The following is a 14,296-nucleotide window of genomic DNA, read 5'->3' as shown; positions in this document are numbered from 1 at the left end:
ATCCATATGGACGTGCTATGTTTTTTACAGTAGCGACTGCCGTGGTGAGATTTGATAATTCATAAAATCAAACTTTAGTTTGCTCACTAGTCTATCCAGCAAAGTTATAAAGTTAAATTGGACCGAAACATGTCGAGCTATTCGACTTAATAATACGTGAGTGACCCGGTTTAAAATAATCTAAAGTTATAATCGCTGAGATATTGTCTGGCAGATCAATTTGTCACCAGAAAAAGCCAGCAAGTTTTTAAAGCGCAATGAGACGAAATTGGACGCCTATTTCTACTGACATGTTGCTTTGCCAGACTATATAAACGCCTACATTACTTTTTCCAATTACAGGAGTTCGTGACGGGCCTGTCGGTGCTGTCAAGAGGTAGTTTAGAAGAGAAGTTGCGATGGACGTTCTCCCTGTACGATATTAACGGTGACGGCTGCATCACTAAAGAGGAGATGACCGACATAGTGACGGCCATCTACGATCTGATGGGCCGGGTGGTGGAACCCTCGGTCGAGGATGAAGTGGTACAGCAGAAGGTTGAGAGACTGTTTCAGGTGGGTTCTTATTATTTTATTTATCGCGATTCTTGTCGCGTTGAAACAGTAAAGGGCGGTACAGACGGACTGCAACCTGCAACTTGTATTGGGAACTGAAGGGCGATTTTTTAAATCGATCGCTCGATTTCGTCACTCGAAAATCGGTGGAAAACGGCAAAATGCAAATTTTTGAAATACGAGGGATAGAAATTGGGAATCTAGTGGTATATATTGACCACTCGTTCCCAATTATATTAGTAGAATTAAAATAACAATTAGTTTTGCTAGACTTATATAGACCGTGATATATTGTCCAATTATAGAGAATTTGAGAAAATTGATTGGATTATCGTGAATCCTTAGATCCGAATAAGTACCTACTATATGTACATATACATTGAAATAAAAAAGTCGAGTACAAGTTAGGTGCCTAATGTAAACGTTTTTTAGTGGTTGCCTTACATTTGACTACCATTTTTAATCCGGGGAAAGGTGGCTCCCGCCGCCCCCTATGGCGACGTCTCTGCCTAAAGGCTTTATTATAAAACCGATCACAGATGTGAGAAAATTAACTCTTATAATCCCATCGTGATAACATTTTACAGAAAATGGATCTTAACCGCGACGGTGTTGTGACATTGGACGAATTCCTGGACTGTTGCGTGCGCGACGAGGACATCTCGCGCTCCATGGGCGTGTTCGACAGCACCTTCTGACATCCTGCTGACGGCGCGGGCGCCTCCAACGCCGCGCACCGCCGCGCCGCCCCGTGACAAAGGCCTTTGAGTGCCCCATTTCTGCTCGGGACTTAGGGCTTCGTTAAAAATAATCCTTTAATCTCTAAGGGCGACGCGGCTTTTAAGGATTACCGAAGCTGATGCGTTGCCATCAACAAACTGCGTGAACGCGTTATTTAGGCTCCGGTACGCGAAATTCTTACTCGGTACTTGGATCCGCTTTTTGTCTTAAATTACTCTTCTGACTGTGATCTTGTATTCAGTCATTTGATGTGTAAGGCGTGCGGAAAGCCTCAATAAACCTTGTCCCTCAATGTTTTAATTAAGGTACCTAGTTAGATCTATCTGTATGTGATGTTTAAAAATTGAGGCTAGGTGCTTTAATTTCCCGCCGGTTTTATATTTTCAATATTACCACACCGTGAAATTAAAGGACCAGTGATTGCTGCCATTTGTGAATTATTGCCTTAGAAAGCTGGCCATTGTTTGTCTTGCATGTGGTACAGACATAAGATTACTACTTAATTCTTATTACTAACACGTTCTTCTGTAGAAAAGTATTTTTCGGGAAAACTAATACCTATGCTATTTAACGAATCTTTAGCAACTTGGCTTTTATCCTTGCCTTTTTTACAAAACTGGCAATATCGATGTCCCTTATGAAGTTACAGTGATCTGGTTGCCAATTACAACTTACAAGCATATTACCTATGTATCTATATAGATACAATTGCCAATATCATTAAAATGGACCTTATCGTACCTACCTACCTACCTTTCCACAAGAATTGCAATTTAAGCGTGCTTCAAGATTCGCAGCTTATCTTGTAATGTAGAATTCAATAATAATATACCTTTTCTGTCAATACCTAGTTTTAATGTTGGGCACACTAGATATAGAGCCCCTCGCCCCTCGGTAAAAATATTGACCAACTTAAATTAAGTAAAGTCTTTCATAGCACTTACAGGGTGCCACCGTTCAGACGAATAAAGCTGAGGCGATTGATAACTAGGTTTAATTATTAGGTATCGAACCCCTCTGTATGTGTGTATGTTTCGTGAAAATTATTAGTACGATGCGCCTGAATGGTGGCAACCTGTAATTTCCTTAATATATATTAGCTACAGCTTCTCTTCTGTTTTCGAAACTGTCGATTGTCTTTAAAAAGTCAGCGAGAAAGTGATCATAAAAGCGTAAATAGCGTTTGAGATTTTTCTCCGTGAGAGGAATTACCAATTTCGTGACTGCAAGTCCAAACTTATTTCAACTATCAAATCTCAATTCTTATCTAAATTTCTCTAATACTATTGTAATATATTTCATTAGATTATGTACTGTAAGCATTGCCACATTTCGTCTATAGTTGGCTTTTAGTCTGTCATATCTAAAACACTCGTTACTTCCCCTCTTATTTAAATTGTTCCGGCCATTTTTAATAGTGTTTAGTGTTAAAATACCTGTTTAAGATGTTTCATAGTCTATCTACCCATCATTCAAATTTTATCACATCGACTAACAAATGTTTCGATCCTTAATATGCGTGTCTGTGTTGTTTGTAGACTATTAAATATTAACTTACATCTTACTCACTAGATGGCCTAACAAAACAGTATATTGTCGCTGAACGTCGAATTTATATTTAAAAAAAAACATTTCAGTCTATAAAACGGTCACAAACACTGCCACATAATAAAAATAGAAAAAAACATTGGTACTTTGTTTGCTTTTTCTTGTGGCGACAATAATTTAGAGATTTGAGATGTTATTGATTATGATTATTTATGTGATATACACGGTGGCTAAAAATAAGTGCATTCCCGTTGCCAGGGAGGTTTTGGGATTATACTGAGCAACTTTTACTATGGGACCAACCCCGAAATCGCGAAAAAATTTTTGGCTGGTCCATTTTCTATGGGAGGGTAAATTGTTTTTTCGCGATTTCGTGGTTGATCCAATAGTAAAAGTTGCTCTGTGTAATCCCAAAACCTCCCTGGCAACGGGAATGCACTTATTTTTTAGCCACCCTCTATATTAGTCTTCAAATCCAAAGCTAAAATATTTTAAATCTCGGTTACCTACAGAGGGCAATATTAGGACAAACTAAAGGAAAATATTTTCTATGAAATTATCAAACTGTAAATATCATTGTATATAAATTATTGTACTGGACTGTATATAAATTAATGTGTATATTTTCATAGTGAATGTTAAATGGAACCAAATAACTAGAATGCATATTTAAAAACTTGTATCAGAATAACTGAGTGTGCATGTTATGCAGTTAAAATACTTAAAATTAAAAATTACGATATATTGTGATTAACAAGTGATGAAAAAGTATTGTAAAATATTTTATTTTGATTTAACGAGAGATATAACAGAATGGCCGTCATTTTAAAATAGCTCTGTAAACACGGTGTATATTTTCGAACATAAAAAGTTAAAACATTGGTCGAGCTTACATAGATAAGTGGTTTATGTACGTCTTCCTTAATAAAATAGCTACGACGTTATGTTTCCAAAATAGGGCAATAGCATGGTATGAGATAGTGCAAACTTTTAAAACTTTGGTACTTATACCATGTAATACCAAGATTATAGGCTTTTTTACCATTCATTTGCCTAATAATGACATCAGAATTACAAAAAAGTGCGAGGCATTCTGTTAAGGAATATTTTATCTAATAGTACATTGTTATGGCTCAAAGAGTTGGCCAATAGGCAAAGTTGGTGTTGTGTCCAACATTGCATGGCACACAGCGACATTGACGTTAGGCAATTTAATAATGTGTCATTTGTGTCACGGGCTTTATTTGTATTTTTTATTTTTTTATTGTTTAATACCACGAGCCGTCATGAATTTTAACTCCTGTTAAGTTAAAAACAGAAATAATAGATAAGAATTCAAATAAAGTCTTATGATATTTAAAAATTAGATGTTTATTAGATAGAGTTTACCTAATTATTCCACGTAATCAATTGTATGACGTTTTCATCCTATAGTCAAGTGATGACAGACCGCCAGTTAATGTTATTTTATGTTTTGTAAAGTAGAATATAGAGAGAGTGGTGGAATTGCGAAGACTTAATTAATGTTATCGTACTAAACTTACTTGGGCGAAAACAAAAACCTTGCCGTTTTTACCCGAAACCGTATGGGGTAATTGAAACAGTCCGCGGGGGAAATGGAAACACTGTAGATTTTCAATTTAGTATCACTTTTCAAGGATCTTTTTTTACCTCACGGGATACATTGTATAACAATTTACAAAGAAAAAACAGGTTTACACAAAAGTCAGACATGATATTCAAAGTCCGACAGTCGTACTTCACTCGCGAAACGCTCCAAACGAAACGATAAGTGAACGTGACGTCAAGTTTACTGAGAGACCATTTTGAATGTATGGACAAAATAAGAAAATTGCGTTTTTTTTCGGTGAAATATTGCGTTTATGTATATAGTTGCCTTATAATATTTTTTTTTGATGAAATGTAAGGAATCGAATGGTACCCTTACTTTTTTCCTTTTTGGAAGTTGAAAAATTACTTAAATTTTGAAACTTTCAGGTCCTGTATTTTTATATTATTTCCATATATTATTTAATATCTACATTATTATGATAAATTGCTCATTTGCTATCTATGTTACTAGATTTACCTATTGTAATGGTGAACTTGAAACCACCTGGGGTTTGAAAGCAGATACTAATACAAGATAATAACAAAATTTGGAGTCCAAAAACTCCATGCTTACCTACATCTATCATGATATATGATAAAAATTAAAACATTTTGTTCGATTAATTGCGACCACATGGTACAAAGTTTCCGAATCTTAGTCACTAATTAGGCACATAAAGGCCTCTTTATATTTGTGTGAAACCTACTAAATTTTTATTTTTTTGCATATACAAGTAGGTATACATATATCTCATTGTTTTTAACAGGGACTGAAAACCGCAAAAGACCGGTATCCAACAGTAACGGTACTCGAATAAAACGGCAATAGACTGGTAACCTAAAAAAAGGTATCAATTGAAAAGGTATCGGTACAGTAACGGTACCCGAATAAATAACATTTAATAGGTACCTTTTTAAAACGGTACCGCTAAGGTTGAGCGTTTCAAGTAGAGGTACCGGGTACATGACCGAAAAATGAGAACCGTTTTTTCTAATTTTGATCTCAGATTCATAATAAAGGTCCTCTCGGATCCTCGGATATTGATTTTCATCTTGAACAGAGCAAAAACGCAAAAATTCCAATTAGCGGGTTTTTTATTTATTTTGACTTCAAATTCGTAAAAAAGATCCTGTCGCCCCTGTCGGATCTACACATATCGATTTTCATCTTGATCCACGCAAAAAATCCGATCGCGCGGCAAGGTACTTTTATATAAATAGGTACCGTTTGGACAGAAGCTTGTTTAGATACCTAAAGTACCCAGGTAGCAAAATGACGTCAGGGACGTCATAATGACGTCATTTTACGTCATTTTGCTACCTGGGTATATAGATATCGGTACCAGAATGCTACTTTATCGGTCGGATACCCGGTCAAAATCATTTTAACGGTACTTTTATTTAAAGGTACCGATTGGACGGAAGCTTGTTTGGATAGCTTAAGTATTGATACTGGTACCGGAATGCTACTTTAACGGTCGGGTACCTTTAAAAAGACCGGTCAAAACCGTTTGTAAAGGTACTCTTTCAGTCCCTGGTTTTCCCACTCTCCCCTACTCTTAAAAAGTATCTCTGTGACCTAGATATCCCTTATATCATATATGCTTACATAATATATTACAATGCCAGGTATTAAATATCGATACGGACAAAGTGCCAATAAATACATATTTTTGGCACTTTGTCCGGGGATCGCTTGAACCTACCTAACTGCAAAAAATGCGACTCGAATCGAATGGCGGACGCCTGAGAGCTTACCGCGAAAATAGAAATTTCGTTATTTGCCTCTCTATCGCTAGTAGATATATGCAATAATGATAGATTTAAGCAGATTACCTATGGAAACCTACCTATCACTAACGAAATTTCGATTTGCTCGGTAGGCCCTCTGAGCTCTATCCGTGGAAGGTAGGTCGACAGTCTCAACTCGAGACGCAAACTATATAATACAGGCAGTACCATAATCATTGGATTTATAAAATATTCTTATTCTTATTGCTCATACACATGCCGGCCGAATTCAGTTTATTTAGAATTGAAGCTCAATCTCAATTTAGTCCTATGACTAAGAAACTCTTTTCTAGGTGGCAGCTTACCACCCTTGCCATGACCAACCATGACCAACCTTTTGGAACAATTATTTTCACCATACGTTCGGAAGGGAATGTATGAAATCCTTGTGCAAAGTGCAACAGTGGAAAGAAATCTGCTTGTAATGCAAATTTTGAGTAGTTTCTACCTACAATTATTTTTTCGTGATACCTACTCGTATTGTGTGAGGTGAAAAATGTTACAAATTCGACAGCAAAGTGACTGCGACTCTTGTCTTTGAAATCACGAGCGAGTAGTTCAATTTTGGTATCTTTCGCTTGCTCAGGGCTCAAACTTTGCTCTCTTGTGTAACAAATACCTACTTTGCGTATAACAAATTCTAACATCGCTTACCTAGTTTCTAATTAATTTATATCCCATCTTAGAAACACATCTTGCAGGCACATGCAAATTGTTATTCGATTCCTTTAGTAAGTATATTTTATAAGTATTGTTATCACTGATCCCTTCATAATTGAAGTGCCAAAGCCAAGAAAAAATGTTACGATTTGTTGATGTGGAATGAGTATGTTAAAGCTAGCATATTTTAAATTTTATTGCTAACGAAATCGTTGTCAACTTATGTCACTGCAAGGAATTGAGACTTCAGAAAAAATGCATTGCAAATTGCAACAGTATCAGAACATAGGCCTACTAAGAAAACATGTCATAAGCGCGCTCCAGACCAGACTACGCGGCGCGAAGCCGCGAACGCGAGTGTGGAGTCGATTTCGCGGATTAGCGAACTAGACTCCAGACTCGCATTCGCGGCTTCGCGCCGTGATTCGCGCATGAGTGTGGAGGGCCCTGTAGGTTTGCCTTAGTTTTCAATCTAGAACCAGCGATTGGTGTTAGTTACTTTAGCGTAGTTATTGCTATCGTCCTATAACGTAGGACACTTCTTGTATCTGTATGTCACCGAATAATGTTGTGAATAATTTTGTTCTACAGTAGCCCGGTTACTTGGTGTATATTCGTATCTACGTGTAGAACTTCCTCTTATGTTCGGGAGTCTGTTATTCATTTCACGGTCGTATTTAGTTTTGTGACAGAAACACCGAAAAATACTACATATCAATAATGTGTAATAGACCTTACATAATAGACTTCATACATGTTGAACAAAGGTTTTTATTAGTTCTCATTAACATATGTAATGGTTTGAACTTGTACTCCTATCCTATATATTACATATTTTTTTTTTGCATCACTGAACCATTGATTTGATTCGTATTAAGTAAGGCGTGTGAGATACATTTTAGAAATGAAATCTGTAATGTTAGATATTTGAATATTGAATTGTTTATTTACAAATTTTATGTGTATTTTATAGAAAAATAAATGAATGTGAAGTAATCGTTTTTTAAATAATTACCCTAAACCCGCAAAAACAGATTCCAAATTACTTTGTACAATCGTTTATTAACACAAAAATGGTTCACACTACAGAGTATAAAAGTAAATTACCTAGAGAAACAGAATCCTGTTTGTTTATTCTAGTAGAATTACAATACATACCAATAAGATAAAAAAAAACTTAATTGTCCGATTTTTTTAAAAGGTGCGCAGATGGATACATAATATCATGTATAGGTAAAATTAAGCTATGCTATGCATTCTAGCACTTGTATAAACAATGTGTCTACCTTAGTATTTATTTCATGTACGAAAAATGATAATTTTAATAATAATTGATATGTACTGTACGTATAAATTATAATTATTATTAATTGTTGGGTCACTTCGAACGCAATTGAATTATATTATATACCTAATGCATGTAACACATTTTGAGACCTTAAATTATAACACTGTGCGATCCAAGTGAGCCAATACAAGTGTATGATAAATGTAGGTATTCACTACAACATTAATGTGATAACAGAAATCATACTAGTCTATAAAATAATACAACCCAACAGTGTTATTAACTAAATTACTTTCTTAGTAAAATGTATACACAATTTAAGTATAATTTGATCCGTGGGTGTTCAAGGCGGAATAGTTACTTTAAAACAAATTTTGAGCATTAAAATATTTATAAAATGTCTTCACTCTTAGTTTACAACACTTTAAGAGTATATTAGTATGCTATAATGTGAATACACCAAAGAAAATGCTTATCAATCGTTTCTTAAATTGACATTAAAATGCATTTATATCGTCCAAATTACGATTATAAGTTTATGCTTTTGAAGCAGTCTCGAGGCACAATGGCTGGTATCGTATTTATATAATATAAACGTAATAATACTTATAGCTAATGCAACTAGCAAAACTATGTTAGTTGGTAAACATAGAAAACAAAATCACTGAACAAAAAATGCGTTTTAATTAGAGATAGTACAACAATAATAATAAATGCAGTAAGTTAAGATTCAAATACAAGAGATGAGAATTTAAGCAGTAATGCAGGCAATGACAACTGCCACTGCAAGCGCTATACTGTCGTAAGCTGACAAGTGAAGGAAGACATTACATTGAGTATAGAAGTGTTTAACGTCCAAGAAAGTAATTGTAAATAACACTAAGATATAAATACCAGCAATTCATAGTAAACATAAGATTCAAAGATGAGATGTAATCCCTCTATCAATATCAAAAATATATTAACAAAGGCATTAGCATGATTACAAAAAACTTAATTACAATTATTAAAAAAAAGAAAATTGATAAAATTGATCTTATTGCTTTGGATATACTACTTGTATCAAACTAATTAAATCTATTTAAAAGTACATGACAGAAATTTTATTCAATACTGAAAATGAGATTGTCAATTAAAAATAAAGTTAAATATTTAAGAGAGCTAAGTCACATTCGAAAAAACGGTGGTCTAAAACGGCAAAAATTTGTTTTTAAGTATTGAGCATGCAGTAGCTAATACAACTTACTTTATTACTCCTAATCCAGCTTATAGACTAATTCTACAAAAAAAAAACATCAATCAATCGCTTGTGATGGATACACCAAAATTGATTTACAAATTTCATTAACCATGTCAAATTCATACTAAAATAAAAGTAAAAAAAATCTATTAAGATACCTCTTTACAATGAGTAAAAGGTTATTTCGATTTTCAAATAAAAAAAAGCTTAATGGTAACTATTGTACTTTTATGAATTATAGAATCTTAGGCAAAATGGCAGAGGGTACTTTATTGCAATATCTTTGCCAGGCCGTGCCATAGCGCCTCTGGCATCTGCTGTGGTCCCTCCAAGCTCTGTGCAGTAGCATTAATATCGTCAGAAGAGCCGGTGCAGCAGCCATGTAATGCTGGGATACTATACCAGGGATTGCTAGTGCTATGTGGATAAGGATGTCACCTAAATAGTTAGGATGGCGAAGGACACCCCATGTACTGGAGATGAGTAGCTTCTTCCCATGGAATGTAGGCATGGAGTCCAGATCTGAAATTATATGTATAAAAAATTTATAAAAAATAGGCACATTTCAATTTAATAAAGTCATTTTTGGTAACATAACTCATACGTATAAGCTTTTATTAATAATAATAACTGTCAACCTCCCACATTGTTGTTTTAACAGAGCATCAAGTTAATCCAGGAACAAAAATAATGTGACCTAAATCAGTAAAATAGCAAATGGCAATTTAAGTCTTTGTAAGACATAAATATATCCTTTTTCTTAATATTTATTGGAAAAATGACAGCATTTGCCTTATGACGATGATGGTAGAACCACAAAATAGGTATACAAACAGACTCCATACACAAGTATAACATGAAAAAATATTGTAATAAAAAATGTACATATTTTAAACTTACGTGTAACGCTTGGTTGCAAAGGGTTTTTCCGGAATTCATACTTTATGTTGTTGCTTATAATCATCAAAAGGAAACCAGTTATGTAGATGACTGCAGCCACAATCAGGATGTTGTTTGACAGAGTTATGTTAGCATCGGCCACAAATTTGGAGATGGTTGTGAAGTAGAATGGATAAAGAGCACTGGAAACTATTTGGTAGTACCCCAAGCCTTCGGAATGCCAGAACAAGGTGGTAGTGACTCTGTATTCTCTCATTATGAAGTTTAACAAGTAGTTGATTTGCATCATTGAATACAGAATGATAGTTGGTTGTAGTTGCAATTTCATCCAAATTTCATTGTAATTTTGTGGAGTTAAAATTAATTCTTCATTTTCTTTAGTCTGTAGATGATAGCCTTGCTTGAAAATCAGGACTGAAAGAATCAGCTGAAAGTGAAAAATACTTAAATGAATACAAAGTGATTTAAAAACTTGGACACAAAAAGTAGAACAAGCCTATTGGATAGGCTTTCAAGTTAATGCATATAAACATTAGAGCAACATTCCTGCATATAGATGCTCCATAATTTATTCAGTATGATCTATTATTCTATCGGATACTTACTGCACTTATATTGGAGATCCTCGAAACCCAAATCTTGACATCCAGCTTCTTGATGAAGGGATGTATCTCTCTTCCCATCCAAAAATCATAAAGAACATATCCTGTGTTGCCATATGGGTTTAAGTTTACACTTTTGCGACTTTTCAAAAACAGTGCTACAGATAGAATCACGGCAAAAATGTATGCAATAACAGCCAGTTTCAAGTAATCTTTCAAAATTGTGTCACTGTTGATAATTTGAAAGAAATCAAAGGTGAAAAGTGTTATGATGGTAAATATGCTTGAGAAGAAGGCATTGAAACAGTAAGTGTTATTGGAATCATCCATTCTGTCTGCTTTTGGGCCTAAAATTGGCAGCAGAGCCCAAACTGCTTGTACAACTACCTGGTCTAGGTAGACAAGTGTGGATTTTAAACTGAACCATAGCGAGAGATTCTTCAACGCAGGCCAGTTTTTCAGGGGCTCGATTGTGCATACCTTTGTGCAAGATATCAAAATAGACAACACAGTCAATGGTAACAGTAGAATGAGTATGGCTGATCCAATTCTTCCTCCAAACTCCCATTTACTTCCTTGCCCAAGTCTGCTAACACTTTCTCTCAAAGGAGTCGCTAATCTCCTCGTCACCGATCTGGATTTCTCTCTCTTGTAATCTTCTTCTGAATTTTCACCTTCAGAAAATGTGTCAATCGACTGGCTGACGGATTTGCTGACGGATTTACTGACGGACTTGCTAAGGCTACGTCTGATGTCTGCTCCATTGATACTGGATTCCCGCAGCCTACCGGATCGACGCGGCGCTACTTCCTCAACCGTTTTCCGGTTTCTAAGACCGTAAACATCTTTCGACAGCTCACTTTCCAATCCGTTTAATGTTAAGTCAACAGTAAATGCCGGAGTGTAATCTTTGATGGAATATTCCGAGCGCCGCGTACGGACGCTACGATAAGTCTCTTTGGTTGCAGTAACGTCTTTCAGTTTTATTTCCACGTCCGATATCGTAGGTCGCTTTACTGGTGATTTTGGAGCAGTTTCGGTAGCTTCTTTTGTTGACCTCGATGGAGATTTTCGCGCGGGAAACTTCGGCGCTGGTTTGCGACTCGGAGATTTGCGCGCGGGCGATTTGCGGGAGGGCGACCTAGCGGGAGGCGAGCTTTTACGTCCTCTAGCAGGCGATCGAGGTGGCGAAACTCCTTTCCGACCTCGCGGTGGACTGGAATCCACCATAGACGACCTAACTCGGCCGCTTCTCGTAGACATCATAGTAGCATTCAATTAAAATATTACACAACGGTGTTTTCTTCTTGTTGCATCTAAAATTATCCTGGCACTGTCACCACACACGATGCCATTAGCGGTCAGGTACACTTTAAAGTCATCGAAATTTATGCAATTCGACAGTTTTCAAAATAATGTTTGCAGGTCAACGCACATTACGCACAAGCCACAACACAACAATTCTCATTCACGCACACGCTTCTATTTTTCACGCCACACAATCCACACATTCAACGTCAACGTCAACGACGCTAGAATGAATTCAAAATGCGGTCTGTGATTGGCTAAAAATAGTTGCCGCCGCTTTAAACCGGAAATCGTAGTAATCCATCTCTATCTGGCAAAGTAGAAAGAAAGAGAAAGAATATAATTGACACATTGTCACATTGTACCAACACAACGTACAAACGGTATATTGCCATAACAACAGTTACAGTTGGTCAAACCAAATTGGCAGTAAATAAGAACAAAAAAAACTATACTCATCCTTTTCTTTCGGGTGCTAGTACTAGTGTAAGATAGTATGATTCTCTCTGTCTATGTTTGAAATAAGACAGTCCTTTGACAAACTATATTAGATAATTATTTTTTCAACTGACTTTAAGAAGAAATTTAATCATAGAAGGACTTGTACAATCAACATTTTTTTGAGAGAATGACCCGAGAATTTTGTTTTCCCCTCACTAGCTCGGAAAGCCGTCTTTTATCCTTTAAAACAAGCGGGGAAAAACGCATTTTATCCACTAGTGGGGAAAGTAATTTGACCTTGGATGGAGCGTGTTTAAGTAGCTTGACAGATAACAAAACGTAAAACGCTCATAATGGTTCGTTCTATATTAATTATCATAAATAAATGGTTTGAGAATTTAATAAAAAATACCAGATTTAGCTTTATTTAATGATTTTAAGTCATAAACTCCTAGTGAGTATTATATTCTTTGGTCATAAACCTTAAAATTCAATAATAAACGTTTGTTTTTTAATATTTATGTTAAATATAATTCTGAACGCACAAGTTAAGTCGATGCAATTTCAAAACGCATCATTGACATTTCATGCGTCAGAAATGTCAACATTGTCAACTTACTTTTTTACTTAAAAACTTCTCACGTAAAAGTACAGAATTTCCAGAGTTTTTTGGTTATATAATCGTAAAAAAATTAGTGATTCCAGTTGATGAAGATGATCTAACGCCTGTGGATGTTGCACTTTCCTCGCTATAGTGAGGGGAAAAGTTTTGTGTTACACACGGGTGCAAATGTATTTTACTTCTCGTGTGTTAACTGGCTACGCTCAGGATTCTATTTTCAACTATAGAATCCTTTCGCTTGCTCGTGTTTACCTATGTAAGTAATTGCAGATTTGTGATCACAAAATAACAGCAATACCGAGTTAATAGACCTTTAAAGAACTATGATTTTATCTGTTGGACTTTAAGATATATTTAATGTTCACATTAACAACCTAGTTGGTCAATTAATAAGAAACAAATTTCTAGTTAGATATTTGTTGTACTGTACTACATATTATTTTTCATACAATCACGATTATCACTACCTATATTATAATCATAAATAAAGTATCATCTAAATGTGTTAAAACATACGGTAATGAAATATCAATACCTAACTGAACACACAAATATCGATAAAACACTCCGATTACACTGTCCCCTCCCTATATCGTCGAATGGAAAGAAGTTCCAACGGTTAGCTACTCGCAGGCGTGTAGAGGTCTCGAAAACACCAGTGTAACGTGACCGTGAGATCCGTAACAAACCATGCGTAATTAGACCTTACTTATACTGGTTTTTTAGCCCTTTTCTCGCCTGTAATAAGTAAGTGATTTTAAAATTATATAAAATAACGCCATCTGGTGTTGAGTAGTTGTATTAGGTGAACGTTGAGCGAGCTTTTGTGAGATGAATGAGATAATGAAAGAGTCGTATGTCATATAGCTTTGACATTATATTTTAAACCGTCACTCATGTAGCCTACAGTTGATATTCGTTCGAGAAATGTCCACCGGTAATAACTTTTTGGTATGGAAAGTTGCTACGAATCAGACATAGACCTAGCA

The 14,296-nt window shown here is 35.5% G+C and overlaps 2 protein-coding genes across 2 annotated transcripts in view; one reads left to right on the top strand and one right to left on the bottom strand.

The window, feature by feature from the left end:
• LOC134744927 (Kv channel-interacting protein 4-like) overlaps nucleotides 1-7,902 on the top strand; it is a 187,638-nt gene extending 179,736 nt beyond the window's left edge. The window contains exons 6-7 of the mRNA XM_063678875.1: nucleotides 343-555; nucleotides 1,143-7,902. Coding sequence (XP_063534945.1) covers nucleotides 343-555; nucleotides 1,143-1,253 — 324 coding nt within the window. The 3' untranslated portion in view covers nucleotides 1,254-7,902. The remainder of the gene's footprint in view (nucleotides 1-342; nucleotides 556-1,142) is intronic.
• A 64-nt stretch (nucleotides 7,903-7,966) lies between these two features.
• On the bottom strand, nucleotides 7,967-12,448 carry LOC134744566 (delta(14)-sterol reductase TM7SF2). Its single transcript, XM_063678405.1, has 3 exons — nucleotides 10,940-12,448; nucleotides 10,335-10,761; nucleotides 7,967-9,956 (listed from the first exon to the last, which is right to left on the bottom strand). Exons 1-3 carry the CDS (start codon nucleotides 12,200-12,202, stop codon nucleotides 9,670-9,672), a joined length of 1,977 nt encoding a protein of 658 aa, XP_063534475.1. The 5' UTR covers nucleotides 12,203-12,448; the 3' UTR covers nucleotides 7,967-9,669.
• Nucleotides 12,449-14,296: the final 1,848 nt, after the last annotated feature.

The sequence above is a fragment of the Cydia strobilella genome, chromosome 10 (genome assembly GCF_947568885.1).
Source record: "Cydia strobilella chromosome 10, ilCydStro3.1, whole genome shotgun sequence".
Classification (NCBI taxonomy): Eukaryota; Metazoa; Arthropoda; class Insecta; order Lepidoptera; family Tortricidae; genus Cydia; species Cydia strobilella.
This window is presented reverse-complemented; position numbering and strand designations above follow the sequence as displayed.

Excerpts from the sequence above, each read along its gene's own strand:
- LOC134744566 (XM_063678405.1), bottom strand. The coding sequence starts at position 12,202 with ATGATGTCTACGAGAAGCGGCCGAGTTAGGTCGTCTATGGTGGATTCC. Across the intron at positions 10,762-10,939 it reads GGATCTCCAATATAAGTGCA|CTGATTCTTTCAGTCCTGAT; the intron begins GTAAGTATCCGA and ends TTTCACTTTCAG. Across the intron at positions 9,957-10,334 it reads TTTGCAACCAAGCGTTACAC|ATCTGGACTCCATGCCTACA; the intron begins GTAAGTTTAAAA and ends ATATAATTTCAG.